This window comes from Lytechinus variegatus, chromosome 14 (assembly GCF_018143015.1).
Source record: "Lytechinus variegatus isolate NC3 chromosome 14, Lvar_3.0, whole genome shotgun sequence".
NCBI lineage: Eukaryota > Metazoa > Echinodermata > Echinoidea > Temnopleuroida > Toxopneustidae > Lytechinus > Lytechinus variegatus.
In genome coordinates, this window is record NC_054753.1 from 8,610,492 (window position 1) to 8,638,456 (window position 27,965).

The window sequence follows — 27,965 nt, forward strand, 5'->3', positions numbered from 1 at the left end:
CTTATTTAGATGACTTGGAAGATATTTCATTCGCACCACTAGGGACAACAAAAAATATCGTAAACCAGACTATACAATGGAATAAAAGAGCATTATCTTTTATTGCACAAAATAATATCAGAGTAGCAAAAGTAAATTAAATAGGGAAAGAAAATATCAAACAGAGGTATTGTAATGTTGATGAAAGTGAAAAGTGCAAGAGTGCGAGTGTGCATGTGCGACAGGAGGGAGGGGGGTGTCATCGGTTGGCTGTATATTATAGCTCTTACCGGTGAATTTTTCTTCAAAACAGCTTTGAATAAATAAAGCGATGTGCATAACTTAATTGTCATGTAATAAGTTATTCCATAAATCTGAATACACCCAAAACCTAAAATAAATAAGTTGATAACACGATATTATTGCAATATCATATTGGAAGTAAGAATGAAACGTGACTGGGCTCAGCCATCAATAACAACTAAACTACCCGAGATTAAATCATACATCAAAAATAATTACCCAAATATTATTTTGAATAGTTCCTACAATCTATAGGTCACACATTCACCATTATGAGGTCCACGATTAGGCCTTATTTTTTTCTGCCTATTACAGAAACAAAACTGTTAATACAATTTGGTATATCACCAATCGATTGTAAACACACATGATTGAAATGATATTACATATCTGCCAACTCTTACTCTCTAAATCCCTTAGATTGAAATAGATTGCGATCATGGACCAATCTGCCTGCAGTTTAGGGGATGCCATTCGGTGGTCGAAGTTTGATTGAAATTTTCAATCTAAGAGTTAGAATTCCATCTTATTCGATTGAAACTTTGGATAAAACTTTCGGATTCGCCCCTGACCACAATTTATTAGATTGACTTTCAATCTACGGACCTTGGAGAGAATAAAGTGTATTTCACAGATGATGGAGGAGGCAGCAACAGTCACAACGACGATGGCGACGACGACGTCGAAAAAAAACTGCAGGTGAACGTTTCATCAACATGATCAATGTCTACCGTCTGAAAAGTTGTCAGATCTGACGAATTTCCAGGTTTCTGATAATAGCAGATGTCTGACTGTTACTGTGGTAATTGTCGGACTATGACAACTTGTCGGCGCTGATAACTTTTATAGAAATAAATAACGGTTTCCAGCTTTGTATCTTGTTTATCATTATATCGTTACCATGGTTACTGCCATAAGAAGCGTGTATCACCCAGTAAAGTACTCAAATCTCGGTTCCATTCCGAGTAGAAATCTTGAAGGATTGTCCGTGTTTCGTTAAGCATGCCTCCGATTTTACTTGCTTTATGAGTGTTTGCATTCTTCATTCGAGTCTGGCAGATATCCAAGATTTGAACCTTCGTCAAAATTTCTGCAAACAAATTGAAAAAAAAGACATGAACCTCCAAGTGGGACTGTAACATTAATAACAATTTAAATACATGTCTTGATTATGTGGAAGAGCTGTGGTGTAGTGGTTCTCAGGGGTGGATCCAGCCTTCGCCAATAGGGGGGCGGATTTTTTTCAGCCATATTTTCCACGATCGGCCGCTCGATGATGATTTTGGTTTCTTTGAAGGGGTCCGGCGAAGGGGTAGTCCTATAACTAGTCACTTCTTAGCTTTATTTTTATAAATCAACATAAATATATAATATCAAAATCCTTATTTGTATGATGTGAGCGGGAAGAGCGAGCTTTTTGGGGCGGGGAATCTTATTATTTTTTTTCTGAAATTTGAACAATCTGGGCAATGTTTGTTATCCTGAAAAAGATGTGTATGCAACTAAATAATTACTACGAACACGAAGCGCGAGCAGAAATGAACTGATGGAAAATGTATTTGGTAAAGACTGCAAGCAGTTAGCCATGGAGACGTTACATAGTTTAAAAATCAAATAAAGCGAGCGCGAAGCGCGAGCTAATTTTTTTTATACATTTTTTACCTAAGGAATGGAAATTTTAAGCACTTTTCGTAACTTAAACAGAAAAATAAGTAAAAAGCTAAACAATTGATGCGTTCGCGCGCGTGCGGAAAAAATTCGAGATTTAGACCTATTGAACGAGACACTCTATTCAATTCATGTTTTCTAAATCATGAAAAGGACGAGTAATTGGGGGTCTTCGTTATATTATTTTTTTATATACGTTTTGAGCTGATCGAAAAGGTACCTATTAATGACTGCTTGCACTTAGCCATGAAGACGTTTCATATTTCAACAATCAAACGATGCGAGCTGAAAATTTTAATCAATTGTTGTAATCGTGAACAGGTACTAAACAATTGATAATTTGATGCGAGCGGAAAAAATCGAGATTTAGACCTAAAAACGGGACATTCTATTTGTAAATCATGAAAAAATGAGTAATAGGGGATCTTCATACAATAACAATGCCATCACAAAGCGCGAGCAGAAAATTGTTGATATTGTGATCTGAAACTGGATTATAATTTAAATTAAGAGAACAAGTTGAGTATCTGTATAAACATACGCGCGTGTGTTTCATATTTAGACCTATAGAATCTATAGGCATTCTAAATAATCCTTTATCATGTAAATCAGAGCGAGTGCGAAGCGCGGGCTTAAACTATTTGATATTCCGATCTGAAAAAAAGAGTTTTGACATAGGACCGGGACATCCTTAGGACATGTCATCTTATGAAAATAATGACTGCCTTCCTATTCCTCTTGCTAAGCGCAAGATAAAACAAAAGGGACAATTTAATTATTAAATCAATATCATATTTATTAATACCTATAATGAGGGCGCGAAATCTGATGATATATGGCCTGAAAAATTGACATTTCAAGCACCTTTGTAATCATAGATAGGATGCATCAGTTAATATATTGAAACCATTAAAGCGAGCACAAATTGCGAGCCTAATTTTTTATACACCGTCATGGAAAGGGGATTTTAAGTATTTGTTGTATAATCAATATTGAAACATAAATCGTCAATCAAAATGCGATCTTGCAGCGCCAGCTGATACGTTTTTTACAATCAGACCTAAAAATTGATATTTTTAAAACTTTATGGAACACAAGAAACTAATCGGTACCTGATAAATCAAAATTTGCGAGCGCGCAGCGCGAGCAGAAAATTTTGATATTTAGACCATAAAAACTGACATTTTTACAGAGCACTTTTTAGAAACAATTTGTAAATCACACAAAATAATGAAAGTTCGACTTCCGAGATGAAATATGTTTTGCATATTGAGTTCCAAACTTGATATTTCAACTCCATATTAAACAAGATATGAAAATTACCAACAGGCAATGCGAGCGCGAAGCGCGAGCGAAAATTTTATTAAGTGACGTGAAAGATTCTTTTTATTTTACAAGCCTTCTCCTCATCATATTTTGTTCACTCGCCTTCCTCCTCTTCTTTTTTTCTCCTCTCTTTTTCTCCTTTTTTCCTTGATTTTCTTTCTATCCTTTTTTGACTTTTTTTTTGCTCCGCCAATAGGGGGGTGGGCGGGCCCCTTGCCCCCCCCCTCCCCTGGATCCACCTATAGTTCTGAATCTCGCCTTGTAAACAGAGGGTCGTGTGTTCGAATTCCACCGCGGTCTAGCATCCTTTGGCAAGGTGTTAATCCACACTTTGCCACTTTCGACGAAGGTGTTAAATGGGTACCCGGTAGGATGCGAAAGATATTGTATGTTCGATATGGATTTTGCCACAGTGCGATGAATTCAAGGAATGCTTCCCAAGGAGTGGAAACTGTGCACTTTTCGTGCGGGATTGAAATGAATCCAATGACCGGGGTAAGGGTAATAATATGCCTTAACGCGCTTTGAGCCATTCTTGGAAAAGCGCTAGTAAAAAAATTGGCTATTATTATTATCTTTCAAGGAAATTCTTACCATGCTTATATAAAGCCCGTACAAGATTTTTTGTTTGTTTTTTGTGGGGATCTTTGTCAACATTTTGGCTACCGTTGACATTTTCCAGCAAAATTTTAAAAAGAAGAAAGATAGAGAGAGGTATACATTTATAGAGAGAAAATGAAGGGTGTAAGACTTTTGAATTCTTATCCAGAAATGTTAACCAAATAAGAAATAATAAACGTTTGATTAGACAATCAGATATCGACACTCGATAGCATAAGTATATGGAATCAAAATATTAGCATTCACATTTATAGATCACTTACTTAGATTTAAAAAAGCATATAGTCTTGGTAAAATCTCCTCACAGTCAGAATGCCAGCCTTCAAGTTTGAGAATAAATATCTGATCTCGTGGAAATACTTTCAACCAGTCTCGGATATAAATAGAATACAGACCAACGTTGAGGCGCTGTTTGAATGGTGAGAAAAAGAACATGCCAGCATTTAGTAAGTGGGTAAATCACTCGTGATGTTTTTTTTCTTTTGTAAATGCTGAATTCATTTAGTACGTTAGACTATAAACGGTCTGCTTTTAAATTAATTGCAATTGTGTAGGGGATTTTCATATCAATTTCCAGGCAAAACATATTTTTAAAAAAGAGCCGTAGGCCTATATAGCCCGAAATTGACCAGTCTTCTCTGAATGCGAAATGACACCGTCTACAAAGGGTCAATACACAAAAAGGGACATTTATCAGTTATAAAAGGGGCGGTTTTCATACACTGTAAAAACTGTGGTGTGAATACTGACACAAATGTGGTGTGAATAGAGGACCACACCCTGAGGTGTTAAAATTACACCCTAGAGATTAAACATAACACTAAATAGTGTAAATGTAACAACGAAAGGTGTTGTAATAACACCTATAGATGTAAAACTAACACCACCAATTTAACACCGGTGTAAAAAAAATGGTATGGTCCTCTATGTACACCGGTTAACACCACAGTTTTTGCAGTGTAGATTTAAAATGGAATCATGTGAGTGTTTGAAACGGGGGCAATATGCAGTGCCCAGTGCCCCATTTCTCACTCAGAAGCGCTGCCCTTGCAGAGTGGTCACCCCACCCCCATTTGACTTTACTTACTACTCCATTATGAATTGTGAGTGTGTATGCGCATGCGCGAGGAGTAAGTGCTTCAGTACATCTCCTAAATCTGGCTATGGTGTCGACCGTGGCATTATGAAATTTCTCTGGGTCCGGGCTGCCATCAAAATAAAGATGATCCGAGTATAGCCTACAAGTGGACAGAAAACAAAAGGTTAAATCCAATAATCATTTTTTTTTTCATCTTCCATTCCAATAAGCCAGTTCGGAGTTCCTTTCTGCGCATGATCAGAAGAAGGTCATTTGTACTAAAGTGACTTGGTGCTTTAAAATCTAATGAGATAAGCACCAACTTTGATGTTTTGATTATTCATATATTCTTTCGAATTGTCGTTTTCATTTACATCCACAAAAAACAACAATGCGTTGTGGCCCAGTGGATTAGTCTCCGGACTTTGAGGCAGAGGGTCGTGGGTTCAGGTCCCAGCCATGGCGTAGTTTCCTTCAGCAAGAAATTTATCCACATTGTGCTGCACTCAACCCAGGTGAGGTGAATGGGTACCTGGCAGGAATTTATTCCTTGAAATGCCACCGCGCTGTAAAAGGCTGCGGGGCTAAAGCCAGGGTAATAATATCCAAGTCCTTTGGAAGCGCATAGAGACGTTATTTATAATGTGTTATGCGCTATACAAGAACTGTCTATTATTATTAATGCTTCCACGAACACTGGTATTTCACAGTTTGTCAATTACACTGTTGTGCAACATGCTAAGATAGGCATTAAAAGTAGGAATGCAACAAAAACCTTCATTAAAAGTGTTCATTGGTGTGCTATTCTAGTCACCTGGTCTATTCAATTCCTTCATCCTGCTATGTATGTACGGCAAGCTTACGTAATATTTTGCTTTGAAATCTGCCTATCATGATGAAAGAAATGAAAGGTCATTTGACCAAACTTGCCCATTAGTCAGGTCCAGATTTTTAAAAATGTGCTCAGAAAAAGTTCTTTAGGCATTTTGTGTTAATGCTGATTTATCAATTGTTTTAAGGTAATTCAGGAGTGCTGAACCCAAAAATGCTGTTTGCCAAACTCGATTCCGACGTTTTCATCCTCAAATCGGCAAAAAAAAATGGCGGCATTTTTAATGCAGTTTCCCACATTAAACGATTTTTATGGGTGATTATATTTAGAAATTAGGGATCTATGCGTTATTTTTGATACCGAGGGTTGGAAACATAATGTGTCCGATTGATTCGTCAGCCATCTTTAATTCCAAGATGGCTGCCATGATTCAAAGCTGCTGATTTGATAAATAATATGACAAAATGTTTGATAATTTGGGGGCGATGCTTGCATAATCACATTGGATATCTTTAACGTGTCTGCCATTTTCTCATCGCCTGCATAGGAGAAGCAAGACGTTGACGTCGCTTTTCCGACGGCGGCGGCGAAGTAAACATCAAAACTTAACCAAGGTTAAGTTTTTGAAATTTCATGACTTTTAGGGTTTAGATTTCTATTTCATGAAACTTAGGCATGTTAGGATTAAACAAAGTCTATTGACACAGGTTATAGTTACAAAAGGTTACCTGGAAATCCAACATAGCGTCCACAACGGCAGTCGCTGTACCATCAAGTCCAAAAATAAAGAAAATCATCAAAATCAAAATCATCAAAAAGCTTTCAAGTCAAATAATGAATCAGGACATGTTTACAAGATAGTCAGTGTGTGTGTCAGAAAATCCAAGATTACCTTCCAAAATGGCGTCTATAATGGACGTTGTAACTTTGAAATGGTCTAAATTCATGTAATATCCACCTGGTAGAAATAACCTTGGGGTCTACCGAGAATAAAATAAAACATATAAAAAATCATGATTCCAAAGGGAAAAATTACATTGGAAAAATTTCAAGGTTTATCAGTGGTGCAGTTTTGCCCCCATAGTTGTTATTTCTTAAAAATCTGGCTGCAACGTTCATTACTACCTACTTACAATGTAAGAACATTTTTGTGCCTTTCTCATGATATCAAGGGTCATATGATATAGGTGAAGACAGAGTACAGGGAACCACTGTTGTCAATTTAGTCAAAAAATTGAAGAACGCTTCAAAAATTACATTCAAATTGGCCACCATTGTTACAAAAATGACAATACTTCATATCCCATCTAGTGCCACTATTTTGGTGTCTCTGTTGCTAAGACCCTTGACAATGTGTTTTACAAGAATTAGTGACATAATTAGGTGGTGGTGCAACAATAAGTAAACATCCAAAAACAAACTTCAAAAAATAAGGTACAATTTCACCTATAAAAATTCCATAATTCACTTATAAGTATTTCAAGACACATCATTTTTGTGCTCAGGACTATCCTTTGGTTTCATGATTAGGGAAGAGTAGTCATTTTCGCGCAATTTTAGAAGTCGCTTTGGACTTTTTACGACGAAAAAGAAACTGACCATCTTTTTTATTTGTTCCGATTTATTAGTTCAGCCTTCAAACCACAATGCATGTAGTGTAGATTTTGTTCACCTAATTAATATTATGTTTAGCTAATGGAAGTCTTTTAAGACTAACTTTGAAAGCCAACTTTAAATAATCGGCAAAATGGACTGCTTCATACCATAGTAACTAATCCAAAAGTATTATTCAACCCTTGAAACCATAGTGTAGACACCAACATCATATTTCCCAAATATATTTTAAATAGATAATGTCAATTTTTGAGTATCAGCAGTCATTTTAGACTCCTTAATTGAAACCACCTTGGATTTTTAGACGTACAGGACCATTGATTGCCCTTGTACCTTATCCTAATATTTTACTTGACCATTTAAACCAAGGGTTAGACAACATAATCATATATCCCAGGCGGATATTAAACAAACTATGACAGTTTTTAGGTAACAATAGCCATTTTAGACTCCAATTTTGGAAGCTGTTTTGGATTCTTGGACATGCTGGACCTCTGACTGTCCTTGTAACTGGTCCTTATTTATTATTTGACCCTTTAAATCATGGGTTAAATACCAAAATCATATTACCCGGGCTGATACTAAACAAACTGTGTCAGTTTTTCGGTGAGAACGGCCTATATAGACTCCATTTTTGGAAGCCGTTACGGACTTTTGGACATAATGGAACCACTAACTGTCCTTGTAACTTGTCCCAATCTAATACTTGACCCTTTAAAACATGCGTTATACTAAAAAATCATATTCTCCAGGCGGTTATTAAACAAACTGTGTCGGTTTGTAATTAACGACAGACATTTTATACTCCATTTTTGCAAACCATCCTGGATTTTTGGACATGGAGGACCATAGACTGTCTTTTTTACTTGTCCTAACGTATTTTTTGACCAATTAAACCATGGGTTGGGCATCATATGTCCAAGGCAGGTATTAAACAAACTATGTCAGGTTTGTGGGGGTTTTTTTTAGATAACAACAGCTATTTTAGACTCCAATTTTGAAAGCCATCTTGGATTTTTGGACATAGTGGACTGTTGACTGTCCTTGTAACTTGTCCCGGTTTACTTCTTGACCCTTGAAATCACCAATTAATACAACCCAAATAAAAGACACTAAAATACGTAAAAGATGAATTATGATTTTTTAAGCCATGGCAGCCATTTTTACGCAATCTTGGATTTTCAGGTATCCTGGAGTGCTTATGTTCACTTTTTCCTTTTTGCCCTCCACCATTGAATACATGTATGCACCGAAAAAGGTGTCTAGGGTAGATAAAGTGCCGGTTATTTTAATTTTCAGTTAATGACGGCCATCTTAGACGCCATCTTGTAAATAACCACTTTCCCGGATACGGATTTTGGTGGATTTTTAGTATGTTGCTTTTGAGATCAAATAGTACCAAACACCGTTGACAAACATTTTTGTTACAAGTTTTGGGGTAAGAATAGAGTAAAATTGGGTGTAGAATGGCGGCCATTTTGTTTTTGCCGATTTGAGGATTTTAACATCAAAATCAAGGTTGGCAAACAGCAAATTTGGACTCAGCACCCCCGAATTATGTTAAAGCACTACTCAATTCAGCATTAACACGATTTGCCTAAGGCAGTTTACTTTTCTCAAATCTGGACCTGACTACATGAAGTAACTACGAACTGGTCTATTGCCATAATAATCAATTGTGGGCATTAAAGGACAAGTCCACCCCAACAAAAAATGATTTGAATAAAAGGAGAAAAATCCAACAAGCATAACACTGATAACATTGATTGTGGGCATTAAAGTACAGGTCCACCACAACAACAATAAAAAAACACTGAAAATTTCATCAAAATCGGATGTTAAATAAGAAAGTTATGACATTTTAAAGTTTCGATTAATTTCACAAAACAGTTACATGCATGGAAATCCTGGTCGGTATGCAATGCGCAGACTGATGACGTCACCCACTCACTATCTTTTTTTGTATTTCATTATATGATATATGAAAAAAAAAAAATTTCCTTGTCATGTGAAACAAAATTTTATTCCTTCCTGCACAGGTGAAATTACCATTATTTTAACAGCTTATGGATGAGGCGAGTAATTGGTCCTTATTTTCCAATCTGTAAAAAATGAAATATTGCATAATTCAAACAATAAAAAAACAAAAGAAATAGTGAGTGAAGGACATCATCGACTCTCTCATTTGCATATCACTGAGTTGGGATCCCTCTGTATATGGTACCTTGCCCATTGGCGGCGGAAGCCAAAAATTTTAGGAGGGGACAACCAAAAATTTTTTGACAAGCAAAAAAAAAAAAAGGTTCTCAAGGGACGAAGGAAAATTAATTGACAAGCAAAAAAAAAAAAAAAAAAAAAAAAAAAAGGTCATCAACAACAAATTTAGGGGGGACCGTCCCCCCCTCCTCAAATTTAGGGGGGGACACGTCCCCCCGCTTCCGCCGCCTATGGCCTTGCCCCACCCCCAGAAAATACCATGGCACCGCCTCTGGCAGAATATAAACACCATCACTCCTTTCGGTGGGGGGGGGGTGGAAATCGGCGCTACCACTTTTCATTGGTAAATTTGCTGGGTGTAGAGAAGCATGTATATAATTAAATTCACATGAGCAATAAGAGGACAGATGGCTATGAGTCTTCTCCTAGGGACGTGGCAATTAATAGCGCAACCGATCTACAAAACCTCTTCAATTTTTAAGACTGCCATATACATGCACCATTACCAATTTTCAACAACCGTAATTATACGCGCTTGGGAGTACCAGAAGAACTACCAACGAGGGCGTAGGCTGGAGCTGCACTGGGTGTGCATCCTCCCGCTGAGGCAGAGGAGTTCCGACACTGGCAAGCAAAACAAAATTTGTACCCCTTCTGCTTTCAACAGCTGATTTTCCAAACTTAATTTCCGCCTCCCCAAGATGTGCACCCCCATACCACTCTAGTTTCAGGATGTGCACCTCCCCATGCATGCTAAAACCAGCCTACGCCCTTTATCAAAATGACAAACTCTAATAAAAAGGGTGTGTGTGAGGGAGGGTGTGTGAGGGTGGGTGTGTGAGAGTGTGTGTGTGTGTGGGAGAGCATTTTTTTGTTAGCTTATTTGTTGGTTCTTATTTTTTTTACCTGGAGACAGGATCCCTCAGTATTACAAATAATTTTGCATTCGGTTGAGCAGCACGTAAAATGTCCGCTGTGCCATATTTAGGACCTTCCTTTACCACGGCAAACGTTTCCATCCAGTGTTGGTTATCCCATAAGGTGGACGCAGAACCATCACCTGAAAAAAAACATGCCAAGTTTTCCTACTTTGGCCCGTCTTACAAAGACTCACCTCAAGTATATGTGAATCTATCAGTGTAATAATTTGTTATTTAGGAAATTTGCACAATGTCCTTTGAAAACAAAGAGAAGCATATTGAATTGTCAAGAAAACGGTGAATGTATGAATATTCATTATCTGCAAATTATTTGAACAACGATGTATATATTTTGACGTTGCTGGCTTTCCATAGTTGTGGTTGATTGGATCAACCGTAACTCTTTGTAAGAAGGGACCCTGATGTATCTTTATATCTACACTCCTTAAAAAATGATTGGTAAAAAGGAAACAATATGTTGGCGAATATGTGTCTTACCATGGTCCTACTGACAAAAATGGTATAAAAAATCAACCAAATTGTTGGTTAGAACCTACCCGGAGAGCGATCCATAGAAGGACAGTTACCATAGTAACAGTGTCTCTCAGCCAATCAAAATCAAGGAAAGTTGTCAGATCTGACAACTTGTCAGACAAAATTGTCGACGAAATGCTCCCCAGTTTATCAGTCAGCAACAGTATTTTGACAAAAAAAGTTTACCCCCAAATTAGGTAACAAGTGGAACGCCTCTGGCAGCTGTCTCACCTGCATCACGCAATTCGATATAGCAGCGGTACTGTCCTTGAAAACTGCTAATGAATAATTATTCACAGAATGAAATACTAATATGATAAAAAACAATTATGTCCATTGACCCAAAATGACCTTTGACCATGACCATGTGACCTAAGACATGTGCAAAACAATCAGTCATACCTGATTACCCTTATGTCGATGTTTCATGAGCTAGATCCATAAACTTTGTAAGTGACCTTTAAATGACCTTTGATCTTGAACATGTTCCTGAAACGTGCACATGGTATACAGGGATACATTGCTGCTCTTATGTCTAGGTTTCATGAACTAGATCCATAAACTGTTAAAGTTATGACAATTCCACATATACCCCAAATATTACCAAAAAATTTACCCTAAAATGACCTTTGACCTTGGTCATGTCTTTGACCTTGGTCATGTGACCTGAAACTCGCAAAGGATGTTCAATGATACTTAATTGCTCTTATGTCCAAGTTTCATGAACTTGATCCATAAAATTTTAAACTTATGATAACAATTCATCAAATAACCCCAACATGGCCAAAGTATGTTGACCCTGAGTGACCTCTGACCTTAATCATGTGACCTGAAACTCTGGCAGGATCTTTAGTGATACAGTATTATCCTTATGCCTAAGTTTTATGAGCGAGGTCTATATACTTTTGAAGTTATGATAACACTTCAAAAACTTAACCTTCGTTAAGATTTCGATACTGATCATCCCCCAACATGGTCTAAGTTCATTATCCCCAATGACCTTTGACCTTACTCATGTGACCTGAAACTCAGGCAGGATGCTCAGTAATACTTGATTACCCTTATGTTCAAGTTTCATGAACTATGTTAATAGACTTTCTAAGTTATGATGATATTTCAAGAACTTAAGCACGGTTAAGATTTCAATGTTGACGACGCCACCATCGGAACAGCGGCTTTCCGCCGCGGCACCTATGTAGTCTCGCTCTGCTATGCAGGCGAGACAAAAATGTAACGTGCGTGTTTTGGGGTAAAAAAAAATCCTCTAAAATCAATCGAAATTGCACGTTTTGTGGATAATATTGAAGGATATAAAGTTTGGCAAAATTCAGGTCATTTTACCAAAAAAAAATTATTTGAATAACAAGCGAAATTCTAGTAAGTAGAAAACTGAAAATTTCCCCAAAATCTAATGTAAAATAAGAAAGTTATGACATTTCTCAGCTTCACTTAATTTCACAAAACAGTTATGTGCACATCCTGGTTGATATGCAAATGATGGGATTGTTGACGTCACCCACTTACTATTTATTTTGCATTTCATTATATCAAATATGAAATATTCTAATTTTCTCGTCATTTTCTTGTGAACAAAGTTTTATTCCTCCCTAAACATGTGGAATTACCATTGTTTTAATATTATGGTTCAGTCAAGTTGGTCTTTCTTGTCCAATCTGTAAAAATTGAAATATTGTATAATCAAACAATAACAAACAAAACAATGCGTTGCGTATATAACCGTTTTGTAAAAAAAGAATAAGCAATATTTAAATAGAAATTTCTTATTATACATTCGATTTTGATGAAATTTTCAGCGTTATGCTTGTTTGATTTTGTCTATTCAATAGACTCTATTGATTCAAATCAAAATTTTTTTCTGGGGTGGAGTTGACCTTTAAGAACGAACACGAGTACAAATATACTTTCTAAAAAAGATTGACCTAATGTAAAAAAGATCGACCTAATGTAAAAAAGATCGACCTAATGTAAAAAAGATCGACCTAATGTAAAAAAGATCGACCTAATGTAAAAAAGATCGACCTAATGTAAAAAAGATCGACCTAATGTAAAAAAGATCGACCTAATGTAAAAAAGATCGACCTAATGTAAAAAAGATCGACCTAATGTAAAAAAGATCGACCTAATGTAAAAAAGATCGACCTAATGTAAAAAAGATCGACCTAATGTAAAAAAGATCGACCTAATGTAAAAAAGATCGACCTAGTGTAAAAAAGATCGACCTAATGTAAAAAAGATCGACCTAATGTAAAAAAGATCGACCTAGTGTACACATCTGTGGCCTATGATAGTTCTACATGTATATGGTCGTGGTTGTGTAAAGGTCTATAAATTTTGTTCATGGTGTTATTGATGGCACTAATACTACATTAAATCTAAAAAATGCAATCAATGTCTTGATCCACAAAATCATAAAAATTACAATTACTAGACATAAAATTATAAATGCAGAGTGAAATTCACTACAATAACATAGTACATAAGGTAAGGGGGGCAAATGATACCAAACATTGAGGGTTTAAAGTCTACAACATGCAAACATACATGAACTGTGTGTATATGAAAAAAAATGATGTGAGGATGCGTGATGGGGTGTGTTTGTCAAGGGGATGTTGATAAAGCTAACAAAAAATTAAATCATGGCAAATTTTTATTACAAAATAATCAAATCTAAAAAATACAAAACAAATCGAATCTACATCGATTACGTATCAAATCGCATTTATTTCTTACATCTTTCAAAATAGCTTTTTTTTCTCCACTTTTATTCTGGAGTTAAAAATTTGAATCGAAACACACATGCATTGCATACGTACCCGCAATGTGCGTAAGTTTATTCGAAGAATCCTCCTTAAACGAACTGACCAAACTTGCAGAACGTGTATGAAGATATGCATCAAATGATATCCCTATTGAAAGAAAATAAAAAAAACATTAGAGCATGGAAGATGGAACAATGAGATAGACGAATAGAGGGGGGGGGGTAGGGAGAGGACGGGGAAAGACAAGGGGTGATAGGAGGGGGGGTTGGAGGTAGAGATAAAGAAGGGGGTTCAAGAAATGACATGAATGAGGGAGAGATATTGAAGAATGGGAAGAGGAGGACGAGAGAGATACAGATAATAATATCAGGAGAAAGTCTTTGGATACAGGGAAAATATACAGGTATGGCCAGAGGAGAGATGGGGGAAGAGCAGTTGCGTGCGTCTAAAACACAAAGAGGGGCCAAACTTAAAGTAAGTTTATTGGGCAAATTTTCTATTAAAAGAAAAAGAAAAAAAAGGAGAGCGAAGGCAGTGAAAGAATGTGTCCCTCTTCATACGTAAAGCTATTTTTGATAGATTTTGAGAATATATATCCATGTATAAAATATCATATTTCTTTTTTTTTCTTTTTTTTCTCAATTTTTTATTGGTTGAACTTTAGCTTGTTTTATTTTATATCTATTCATTTTGGAGGGGAGTGGCAGTGGTTACCTTGCAAACGACGCCGGGACCACCAGTGCGGTTCCTTTATCACGTTCCTGACCACGTGTGGGTGTGCAACAATCTTGTCCCATAAATCACTGGTGCCACATTTCGCTACTCCTAGAATGTAGAAGTACGGCAGACACCGAAGACGTCCAATACCAGGTGCGTTCGTCTTGGTCATCCAGCAAGAGCTTTTGTAACCAGGGAGATACTCGTCCGGGAGCTCGTCAAAAACCTGTGAATGACAAGAGAACGAAAATAGGGGGATTAAACAGCTGCGAGCGAGCGAAAACTTTGGCCTTTTTTTAATTAAAAAAATATTTTAAACTCGAACATGTCAAAAATATTTGACATTATCATTCAACTAAAAATATCTTATTTCAATCTCACCCCTGTCATTTTCTTTCCTTTTCTGCTTCTTTTCATTTTTTTTTATTCTCGGTCTTGGAATCTGAGTTGCTCAATCCCCCCTATCAGTGTACATGTATATCGACTTCCACGATGTGGTGTAAAGATATCTCGATTTTTTTTCTTGTTTGTGTGTGTGTTTAGAAAGAGATAATGATTATTATAATTATTACAAATGAACATGAACAATATAGAAAGTTAAAGGTTTTATGTGGAAGTTTCATCACGAATATTCCATTTCTCTGTCCATGTACTATGAATACAATTCAGAATGAATCAGTATATGTTTTTATTCATATTCTTGACTGTGCTTTGAAATGGTACTACCGCTGACAGGCAAGTAATGAAATGGCAGGTTCAAATCCTCTAAGTTTTTCCATGGACCTGCTAAATCGGATATTCCATTTACATTAAATAGGCGCAAAAAATGTATTTACATTATAATTGTAATGATTTTGGGTCATAAACAGTGGTGCTGAAAATTTTAGTGAATTACACCAGAAAATAAACATAATTAAAGTCTTAAAGGGATGGGCCCAGCCTGAAAATATTAATATCTAAATGAATAGAGTAAAATTTACAGATAAAAATGCTGAAAAATTCATAAAAATCAGATAACAAATAACGAAGTTATTGAATTTTAAGTTTTATTAATATTTTGTGAAAACAGTTATTTGCACATCGTTATGAATATTTATTAGGTGGACTGATGATGTCACATCCCCACTTTCCCTTTTATTTATGTTATTACATGAAATAATAAATGTTCCATTTTTCATACTTGTGTAAATGATGTGTCTCCGATCTCCATTATGGTGAATAAGTTGCGGCAATAAATAACTAATGCACTTAATCAGTTGTCAATCTAATTGTTTTTGTTCTTGGTAGAAAATTTTTAAATAAACCTCATTTCATATAATAAAATACAAAAGAACAAGTGGGGATATGACAACATCAACCCGCCTAAAGACATGCCTAAAACTGTTTCACTGGAATAATGCAAATCTTAAAATTTAACAACTTCGTGATTATTTTGTTATCCGATTTTGATCAAATTTTCAGCATTTTGCATTGTGAATTTTACTCTATTTATTGAGATATAAATATCTCCAGCCTGGGCCATCCCTTTAGAGTTCTGCCATGTTTTAGATATGTAATTCTGAATTCAGGTGATCAAATATTACATTCAATAAAGTTTATTTCTCTGGGCTCACCAAACAATTAATAGTAAGTAGGGTCCATGATTCAACACTCGGCATAATTGAGTGCATTTTGTGGTGGGGTTCATTAACTTTTGAGAACAACTGTATTATTTGGTTGATTAAAAAGTCTTTGAAAACATGTTATCATAGATGTCGATCTTTTAACAAATATAAAGAAAACATAAATATAGATGAATATCATTAATATATCTTTTTGGCACTCTGTATCCATAAATCAATTTTGTTCCGTAATTGCATTGGGGTAGACACTTATAGATCACTTAGCTTGAAAAGTATTGATTTGCATTTGAATTTGTAAGAGGCTTGAAATGAACAAAAACTGTATATAGGTTAACCTTTGTATCGTCTCCCATGTTGTTTAATTATGTTTCATGTTTTGGTGTAAATAAAGATTATGCAGATTATTTGAATAAATACTATTGGAACAAAAATGAATCCTTACTATGATTTGGCTAATCTTGTGTGTCCTTCCGTTTGTTTGAAGCAGCTTTTCTCCGTGGTTTTCCACTCAATCGAGCTGGAATTTTTTCTAAACATGGTTAAATTGTTCTCAGATTGTCATGAGGGGGGTTGTTCGTGGAATTTTGGTCGCATTATTTAAAGTTTTTTTTACAATTCGTAACTTTTTGGCATTCCTTTTCGCAGCCCTGAGTATAGCTTCGAAGTATTCCCAGTCCCTTTTACCTCTCTCGGGTCAGCGAAATACAAAGCACGGTACGGTATACCAAGGAGCATGCGCTGCGCTGGCTGCATGTATGTGTAGCGCTGGTAAACAACATACCGTAATCGGCCGATGTCCTCCTCAGTGGTTACCGTACAACATGTGGGCAGTTGTCACAAAGAGGTTATTCCTATTCTGACTTGGCTTTTTGAAAACAAGCGTTGACTGGGGGTTTGCTGGGGGGTCTACATCTAATGTTTCTGCCCAGTTTCATTAACACATCCTTTGTATTTAATCCTATATTTTAACAGATTGGGCTACCTGCTACTCAACGCTCCAAAATCAAACTGTACCAGTGCTCTGTTGTACACAGTTGAACAGTGCATTGGTTAGTATTTTGACGTAAAATGTAATATTTATATTGAATGATTGATGCCGCAGTAAATCTAAATTCCAACATATGATGAAGTTGTTTTGTTGAGTCAGATAATCAACTCAGTGCTAAGTTCCAAAACCCAAAATTAAAATTGTCTTAAATAGATTTGCTATTAACCCTTTTATTTAAAGGCAAATTTGATCAGATTTTCTTCTGCAAATTGGCAACACTGGCATTTTTTTTGCTACACATATTTTGTTTGACATGTATTCTACAAAACTCTGTTGTACATATGTAGATGTTTATTAAAAATGTAGATATGAATAATACAGTGTAAAAATGGTTTATCGCTTCAACAGCCAATACCGTGTATAACAGACATACGGGACCTTATGCATTATGCCATCTCAAATATTATGATCTTTTCATCTGTATACTGTTGTAGCATATCATGCCTTTAATTAACATGATATTTTTATGAAAAAAGACATAATCTAACATTCACGTATCAATATTGTTATTTATTTGAATGAAATTATAATCAGTGAAGATGCCCACATAACTTTTAAAAGACACAATAATTCCATACTACATTTACAGTGTACTTTCTAAGATTTTTATCAATTATCTCAATGCATAACTATTTGATCCACCAGTAAAAAAAAAGATATCTAAAACCTCTAAAAAAAAGATTAAAATGCCCATGTAAGCCATACAAATCTTATCTTTTATCACAATTAACATCTAAAACCTTTTCTCTCTCTCTCTCTCTCTATCTCGCTCTTTTGTATTCTTTAATTTCTCTATCTCTCTCTTCATCTCTCTCTCTGATTTTCCCACTGTCTCTCTCATTTTCCCCACTATCTCTCTCTCTCTCATTCATTTTCCCCGTGTGGGTCTCTTTCATTTTCCCCTCTGTCTCTCTGTCATTCATTTTCCCCTCTGTCTCTCATTTTTCCCATTCTCTGTCTCTCATTTTCCTCACTCTCTGTCTGACTCATTTTTCCCACCACTGTTTCTGTCTCACTCATTTTATCACCCCCCCCCCTTTCTCTCTCTCTCACTTCTTTTCGACATCCTGCCATACTTATATATGATTGAGCAACCTCTAATTTAAAAATTACAAACAACTGCAGTCTAATGTGCATTGTAAGGTACATGTGCAATGTACTTACATATTTATTTCCGACCCAATACATGTAATCATAACATTTCTATATCACAATAATTGCCTCTTGACTGCTTACTGAATACACCGTGTTCTAATACATTTTTCCATTTTATAGTTAGATTTGGATTTCACTCTGTAATGATTATTGAAGTTCTTCCTCCAGTTCAACCCAAGATGCTTAACTTAATTGAACCTCCTATCTATATTGAAAGAGAAGTCTGCTATAAATCAGTTGTCTAAATGTATTTCATCAATAAACTGCCCGGCTTTCAGTGTAAATAGGCAGTCTAGCTGTACATACGAGAATGTCCCCCTCCCCCCCCCACACACACTTTGATAAAGAAAAATGACTCCTACCCCCTGTGCTGCCACGGGTAATTGCTGCTAGTAGTATACAGTTACCTGTTTCGCCATACGATAGAGATCGGGAGGCATTGTTGTGGTATTCGTTGTCCCTGAAGTGGATATTGCTTGTTCCTCTTTTTGAAAAGGAGAGATGTCATTGTATTCAATATGTCGCATAGCAAACCCAGCTGAAAGTATATAGGAAATAATGTCAGCTGATAATCTAAAGAGAATTTTAAGATCACATTTATGCAATTTTTCACATTGGGGTGATGGGGCTGTAGTAATAATAATAATAATGATAATAATAATAATAAAAATAATAATAATTAATAATAGGCATTAATATAGCGCCATTTATCTAGAAATATTCTATTCTGAGGCGCGATGTTATCATTATTATTATTATTACCCCGGCTTTAGCTCGAGCTGCCTTTCAGTGCTCATGCATTCAAGGAATCAATCCCACCGGGTACCCATTCACCTCACCTGGCTTGTGTGCAGCACAATGTGGATAAATTTCTTGCTGAAGGAAATTGCGCCATGGTTGGGATTCGAACCCACGACCCTCTGTTTCAAAGTCCGAAGACTAATCCACTGGGCCACAACGCTCCACATAAAAAAGGTTGGATCTATATTTGCCAGAGGATACAGAACATTAACTGGTGCTAAAATTAGCTGCACTGTAAAAACTGAAGCGCTAATTAAGCACTTACAGTGCTTGTATTGTGACTTCACTGCGAGTGCTTACTTTTTAGCTTAATTTTGAACTAGAAAATCATTAGTTTTCCTTTTTTTTGAACAGATGACACAGAATAAACATTTTCTCGTAATATGTCTGTAATTTTTGTTAAAATGTATGTATGCTAGCTATATTTGAATTAGACTCATAATAAACATCCAACCATTCTTCACTTGAAGATCACTTTTGAATAATTCAATCTTCTAATAGATTATTCTTTTCGATATTGAATTGAGTATAAGTTATTTTTTCTATTCTTTTTCGCACAATGCAAAAACTGGTAAATGGTCAGATAGATCGGATATTATCAATCCGTTGGTAGTATCTCTGTTTAATACATTTGAAAAATGTATAGATAAGTGTTGAGGAATTATGATCAATTCTATTCGATTTCTATACGTGGGGATAACATAGCAACCAACATGAATGCGTAGTGTGTGGGAATAAATCATGTTCGTTATTTTGGGATAACGGGTCAATGTTAAAATCACCCAATGCAGATCGAATATATTTCTTTCTCTTCTTTTAGAGCATAATGAACATACTGTTTAAAGCCCGCGCACGCTTTTAGTACAGGGAAACAAATAATAACTTACACTTTTAAAATCCTAAACAACAAAGTTTAGATTCAAATATTTGATTATCAGTAATTCAAGCACGGTGACTTGTTTAATTGTTTAAACAACTGCTGTGCGATTCACATAGTAAACAGCGTTGTTTAGAGTATTTTATACCAGTGTACTCGATTTAAGGGTTCTTTCAGTTTGATTAATTGATCGATTCATCATGTTCATTTAACAAGTGGAACGCCTCTGGCAGTCTCGTCTGCATTACGCGATTTGATAGAGCAGCATGCAATACTGCATGGTCGACCTTCAAAACAGCTAAATGTGTTGAATAAATATTCACAAACAAAAAATTCATAAACTATGTCCAATGACCCAAAATGATTTTGACCGTGATCATGTGACTTAAGACGTGTGCAAAACAATCATTCATACTTGATGACCCGTATGTCTATGTTTCATGAATGAGATCCATAAACTTATGATGCCAGTTCCACAAATACCACCAACATTATCATGTGACCTTTAACTAGCACATGAACTACTACTACTACTACTACTACTACTAGTAGTAGTAGTAGTAGTAGTAGTAGTAGTAGTAGTATAATAGTAGTACTGCTACGACTACTATTACTACTATTACTACTACGACGACGACGAATACTACTACTACTATAAATGGTAAGTATAATAGTAGGCTAATAATGGTAATAATAATGATAATAATAATGACTGTGATGATATTAACATAAAATCGACCACATCATAATATACATGTTTTAGATATCAAATTTTCAAGGCTTATTATCATTGGCATCATATGAACAAGTGATACTTACGTCTGGGGCTTGGGTCAAGAAAATAGGCAACGCTTTTGCTCATAATTGTTTTCTGATCCTGAGGTATAAGCAACATCACTCTAAAGAGTAGCAAGGAGAAGAATATAACACTGGCTATCTTTGCAGCGTTGCTTGCTATCAATTTCGCTCTGCATGGGTAAGTAAAATGATAAAGAAAAAAACGTAATATTGACCTTGAGTAAATGGAATATTGGGAATTTTTCCATAAATTTACATAAACAAAATAGCACTAATGACGTCATCCACTCACTATTTCTTTTGTATTTATTATATGAAATATGGAATATTGTAATTTTCTCTTCATTGTCAAGTGAAACAACGATTAACTTATCCATGAACATGTAGAATTAGCATATATATGGTCCAGTCAAGTTGGTCCTTAATGCAAAATCTCTGAAAAAAATGAAAAATTGTATAAACCAAACAATAAAAAAAACAAAATAGTGAGGGACATTATCGTCTATCTCATTTGCATGTCACTGAGTTGTACATATCACTGTTTTGTGAAAAACAAGCGATTTTTAAAATGTCGTAAATTTCTTATTTTACATCCGTTTTTTATGAAATTTTCAGCATTATTCTAGTTTGATTATTCTCCTTTGATTCAAATCCAAATATTTCTGGGGTGGACTTGACCTTTAAGATCATGTGAGTTGGGCCTGACAAATTGAGATCAGGAATGAATACAAGCCAAATAAGGGCTTTTAAGCAATTAGATTGCTTAATGTAAAGTTGAGAAGCACATCCTCTTAAAAAACAGGAGGACTTTCTTTCACGTTTAAAATAAAGTACAGCATATATTGTATATAAAGTCTGATGACTGTCAATGAGTCTTTAAAGTGACCGGCTAGCTAAAGGCATGCCGGTAACACCGCCCGAGCGTTGTTGGAGCGGTCGTTGATCGGAAGCGAGAGAGGGTCGAATTTCGCTCACAAAATTGAGGAAAAAATCGAAAACAAAAATCAAAAACAGAATAAAAACATTCGAAATCAAAAATGGTGAACGGTAGCGAGTGGTGATGATTTTTTTCTCTCCGCTCCACGACCGCTCCAACAACGCTCGGGCGGTGTGACCATGCAGGCCTTAAGCTAAAACTTTCTTGACAAGTTTTCAGTTTACTTTCAGTAAATGAAGACGATCTAGTACCGATAGCAGACAACTTTAGAGTAGATTAAAAGAGACTGAAAGTCTCCCTATATCGTCATTTTCCTTTTAAAATTCAAATTCGAATTAAAGGGGAAGTTCACCCTGAAGAAGACTTTGTTGTAAAAATAGCAGAAAAAATAGTAAAAAATATTGGTGAAGGTTTGAGGAAAATCCGTTAAAGAGTAAGAAAGTTATTAGAGTTCAAAGTTTTGGATTTGTGACGTCATAAACGAGCAGCTGCCCCATGTGTTATGTAATATAAAACGCATGAATTTCAAATTTTATATGGTTCCTGATGACTTGATTTTGTTTTCTATTCATGATCGGGTGTGAAATGATTTTTCTATTGATATACAAAAGGAACAGTAAACACCATTTTCAATTTTCTGAGAAAATGACATTTCAGTGATTTTTTACCATTCGCAATGCAGGAATGCTGCTCGCATATGACGTCACAAATCAAATAATTGAAATTCTAATAACTTTTTTAATTATTTGATGAATTTTTCTCAAACCTTCGGCAATATTTTTCATTATTTTTTCTGCTATTTTTACAATAAACTTTTTGTCAGGGTGAACTTCCCCTTTAAGATATCCATCCCGCTATTCAAGTTTATGGGGGCATATCATTAAATAATTTATATTTGTCTATTATCCGTATTCCATAAATCATTGAAGTACATTTGACAATAAGTCATTTCAACTGAAAAAGAAATACACCATCTGCATGAAATATCCAGAATTTTTATACATATACCAATTAATAAATCAAAGTGGAGGGACCTATATTGCCCTGATTGCAAAGCTTGTTAGACAACTATAGCTGTTATAAGCTAATTAAATTCTTGTATTTGATTGGCTCAGATTATATTTGTAGGGGAAAACAACTGACAAGGTAATGCCTACTTTATGAAACACTCCCCAGATCAGAGATTCACTCCACCCCTCACCATCCCCCCCCCCCCACCAGGACTTTTAGCCTCGTGTGTTGAGTCCACCCTCTATAACACGAAAAAAAAAATCGGATGAAAGTTATTGCAATTTAAAGTTTTGCTTATTTTTCACAAAACAGCTACTGCACAACTCAATAATACCAACATGCTTATAGCGCATATCACTGCCAAATGCGTCCCTATGCGCTTACCTGGATATTACTACCCTGGCTTTAGCCTCGCAGCCTTTTACAGCGCGATGGCATTTCAAGGAATAAATTCCTGCCAGGTACCCATTTACCTCACCTGGGTCGAGTGCAGCACAATGTGGATGACTTTCTTGCCGAAGGAAATTACGCCAAGGCTGGATTTCGAACCAACGACCCTCTGTTTCAAAGTCCGAAGACTAATCCACTGGGCCACAACGCTCCAAACCAACGCTCCACACCAATTCAATGACATGGTATCACGCACTCACTATTACTTTAATTTGTTTTTCAATTGTTTTGAAATATATAGGTTTCAATTTTTCAGAATTGACAGTTTGGACCAACATGACTGAACCATAAAAACTTTATTTCAAAGGACAATCAGGAGAAATTGGGAATACATCATAATTATTTCACATAATGAAATACAAAAGAAACAGTGAGTGATGTCATCAGTCACCTCATTTGCATATCATACAGACCATGATGTGGATGTAACTGTTTTATGAAACTTTAAAATGTCATATCTTTCTTATTTTACAACCGATTTTGATGAAATTTTCAGTATTATAATCGTTGAATTTTTCTCTTTTTGTTAACGTCAACTCTGCACACTAAGAAATAAAGGTTCAAAATTGAACCCCGAAAGGATGATGCAAAATCAGCACCCTATGGGTTCAAAAATTGAACCCTGCGGTTGGTGTTCATTTTTGAACTCTGCGGGTTCAAAACTGCACCCTATAGGGGTTCAATTTAAGATTTAGGGTGCAGTTTTTGAACCCGCAGGGTGCAAAAATGAACCCCAACCGAAGGGTTCAATTTTTGAACACCAAATCAGGGGTCAATTTTTGAACCCATAGGGTGCTGATTTTGCATCAACCTTTCGGGTTCAAATTTGAACCTTTATTTCTTAGTGTGTGTGTTGAGGTTAACTTGTCGTTCTTACTGAAGAGAATACACAATGAAACTGTAAATTTGCTATGTTCTTGCCTCCCAGTGTATGCTTTTGTACTTTTATTCTCCTGTCTTACGTGATTTTCTTCCTGACGATCAGCTTTATCGTTTCATCAGAGAACATATTTTTTTGCCATTGATCATCGAGATATTTTCAAACGCCTGAGGTGAGACTACATGAACCAATACACGAAGCAAGACTACAAGCAGCGAGAAAGAAAAGAAAATAACTCAAATATGAAAGAAGCTACTCATTATTTCAAAGAAATAAAAGCCCCCCAAAGCAATGGCAAAAAATATTAATTACTTGACTGGTTGCCATGCAGCTAGCCAAACCAAACAAGAAAAAAGAAAAGATGGATCATCAGCTGTGACCATTTGGCCCAAATATTCACAGCTGATTTAATTAAATCTCCTGTATGCAAAAATTAGACAATATAGTTGATGTTGGACGCACTGTAAAAACTGCGGTGTTAAAGCTGACACCAATTGGTGTTAATAGAGGACCACACCCTGGGTGTTAAAATTACACCCTAGAAATTAAACATAACACCAAAGAGTGTAAATGCAACAACAAAAGGTACTGTAATAACACTTATAGGTGTAAAACTAACACCACCAATTTAACACCGGTGTAAAATAAGTGGTGTGGTCCTCTATGTACACCGGTTAACACCACAGTTTTTGCTGTGTGGGCCAATTACAATTCTCCTCATAAGACGGGGCCCAGTTGCATGGAGCCTGATCGAAGCGTCGAAGCAAGAGGATATTTAGCCACGGACTCGAGAACTGCTCGACGGCCGGTTTATAAGATCAAGTCTTTTCTTCAAAGTTAGAAGCAGACAATGTGAAAAACAAGCATGGACCCCGTGCATGAACCTCGGGTGGGAAGATGGGATTACAGCTCTCACCAAAGACAATGGGATAATAATAAATCGCAGCAAACTTCACTCAATTTAGAAAATAGGACAAAGCCTATAATGAAATGGTAAAAGATCCCCCTGTGCAAAACGTTTTAATTCTGTCAACAACGATCAAAATGCCTTGTTGTGACTCAGTCATGTCTTTGGTGGATTCGTGAATAGTGTTCCTCTGTTGACCTACCCCTTTGGGGGTCATGCTCTGATTGGATGTTTGGAATATGTTTGTTCAATCTGTTTGGATGACACATAAAAAAGACTTACCTCTAATCATGGAGATTAATAGCTCTATGCTCTAACGTTAACGACGATGGGAAAGTAAATAAAATAATTCGCATTACTTTAAAGGCGTAATCAATTTTTACAGTAAAAATATTACAATCTCTTTTAGGGGCAAATTTGATTTTTTGGGGGGAGGGGTAACTCTTTGATTTGATAGTATAGGTTTTACGGAAACTTGGTTAGATCATTCTATTCTTGATTCTTAGATCCACTTAAATTGTTATAATCTTTAAAAAAAGATCTAAGAATTCAACAGGTGGCGTTTTGCCTTATATCACTTCAAATGCTAATCGAAGATACGATTTAGAACTTGTAGAGCTGGAAATATTATGCGTTAAACTAAAATAAAGTAAAGTAGAAATATTTACAACCTTATTTATTTGCGATTGTTTACCTCCATCAATTCTCTTACCGTGACATTTTGGATAAATCATAATTCAATTTGAAAAAAAAAGATTTGCAGCATACGTTAAATTTTGTTGTCCTAAAAAGATTTTATTGTGCTCGTTACTGAGAAGTTAGAGCCCACTTCCAACAAAATTTTTAAAAAACATATACGAATTTAAATTACAGCAAAATATCGGTTACACTTCGTAATTCCGACGGCTCTTTATTCCGAAGGTTCGTAATTCCGAAACACGTAAATTGTCTATACCTCGATGTTCGTTAATCCGAAAACGTAAAAGGGTTCGTTAATCCGAACATTTGTGGCGTTATTCCGAAGGTTCGATAATCCGAAAACAAAATAAGGTTCGATGTTTCGAAGGTTTGTTATTCCGAAAACGAAATAAGGTTCGTCAATCCGAAAACGAATTAAGGTTCGTTGTTCCGAAGGTTCGCTACTCCGAAAACAAAATAAGGTTCGTTAACCATTTCGTTTTCGGTTGCAAATGTATGCACCCCTTCCCACATCCGACAAAATTAAATATTATGAGAGAAAGCAGTGTTTGCTGGCCGATCATGAAAGCACACATGGCTTTATTTCTGTTCTCTATCCTCTACTCAGACTAATTTATATGAATATGAATTTATATGAAGCGAATCGTTCATGAACAATTCATGAATCTTCAGTAACCACCCTACGCTTTAAAAACTCGCGTGCGGCGCTGGTAGTGTGGAGACTGGAGAGGCACCATATGGTCACATTTGTTCTATATACGCCGGCCGTACGGCGAGTCAAAAACAGCCGTTTTAACATTTTTGTGCCAGCTAAAATAAAGGTGGTTTGAATAAAAATGATTAAAACGGCTGTTTTCCTGTGACCAGGAATAGCTGGTATGAATTTTTGATGATCTTGCCCCTAATTAGATAAAAAAAATCTCACGCCTTTTTCAAACCGTGATAACGCATTATTATATCAGTCCTCCAAATTATCATCATCAATATTCGGTGACGAAGTGAGCCAAAATCTTGTGGGGCACTTCGTGGCGTATGTAGGAAAATACCTAAAAAAACGACGGCAGAAAGCGAAAATCGTGACTTTTTTAAATAAAAATCTAACTTTGTAATAGATTTTGACAACATTCTACACATACCATATGTTTCACTTGTCCTTTCATTTTCTTTCTTTCTTTCTTTTTTGATCATGGAACTTTTTGAGGCCATTTTTTAAAGCCAACGTCATGCGTTATTAATGACGTTCCCATACAAGGCATTCTTATTCCATTCTTCTAACTTTACTTCTTATTCTTATTCCATTCTTCTAACTTTACTTCTAACGTACAGCCTTACAATTTCATGTTTTTACCTCTTTCATAATGTTTGTACCTTCTTTTCTTCTGACTTTCTGCTCTACTTCTTCCCTTCACTTCCCCTCTCTCTCTCTATCTGCCTCTAATCCTTCCCACCTCTCTCTTACCTTTCCAAAATTCCACAACACAATAGTTTTTAATACCATACTTTATCCGTATTATTTATTTTGTAATTATCTGTGTTATTCTTTGAACATTTTTTGTGTCTTTATTACCTTGTGAATACATCGCAATTCGGCCTTAGCCGCGATGATGTCTTGATTTTTTTATTAATAAACCATTTAAAATGTTTAAGGAATATGAAATAGACCGAAGGGAAATGGTGAAAATAAAACACAACAAAAAACGTCATTCGCGATACCATCCTTCCCATAGTTAACACAGAAATAAATAAAAAATCGCATAAACGAACAAAAATGTCAATAAAACGACAAATAGAAAATCATGAATTATAGTTAAAAAATTATATTGCATATAGGACTATCTGATTTATATATCGCATACAGTTAGGCCTTTATACATATCTGTAAACAAAGAAGAAATATAATAGATATTTATTGAAAAAAAAAGAAAAAGTTAAGAAAGAAAGAACAAATGTTAGAGACAAGTTCCTTACCTGAACTCCATTGTTATGTAATATACTATCCTAGATATTGGTCATGTTGGTGTCAGCACGAATAATATACAAATGGCAGATTAATTTCTTTCCACATCTGTGCACGCACGTGAAATGAACCAACGTTTACAATACATCATCTCGGCTATAATGACGTCGACACGCAATTAAGAAAAGTAGCATCGCAGATCTGAAACTGATCCGACCCGCACGCACAGGAGAA

The 27,965-nt window shown here is 35.8% G+C and overlaps 1 protein-coding gene across 1 annotated transcript; it reads right to left on the reverse strand.

The window, feature by feature from the left end:
• Nucleotides 1-7: 7 nt before the first annotated feature.
• LOC121428147 (carbohydrate sulfotransferase 15-like) lies at nucleotides 8-27,965 on the reverse strand. The gene is made up of 9 exons (XM_041624738.1): nucleotides 27,743-27,965; nucleotides 20,912-21,060; nucleotides 18,822-18,952; nucleotides 14,587-14,815; nucleotides 13,927-14,019; nucleotides 10,545-10,698; nucleotides 4,985-5,135; nucleotides 4,161-4,305; nucleotides 8-1,372 (listed from the first exon to the last, which is right to left on the reverse strand). The coding sequence occupies exons 1-9, from the start codon at nucleotides 27,751-27,753 to the stop codon at nucleotides 1,188-1,190; spliced, it is 1,248 nt and encodes a 415-aa protein (XP_041480672.1). The 5' UTR covers nucleotides 27,754-27,965; the 3' UTR covers nucleotides 8-1,187.

Bases quoted from the DNA above. Each gene is read 5' to 3' on its own strand.
- LOC121428147 (XM_041624738.1), bottom strand. The intron at 14,020-14,586 runs GTAACCACTGCC...TTCTTTCAATAG, and splicing joins GTCCCGGCGTCGTTTGCAAG to GGATATCATTTGATGCATAT. The intron at 4,306-4,984 runs GTAAGTAAAGTC...CCATTCAAACAG, and splicing joins TCACAATTCATAATGGAGTA to CGCCTCAACGTTGGTCTGTA.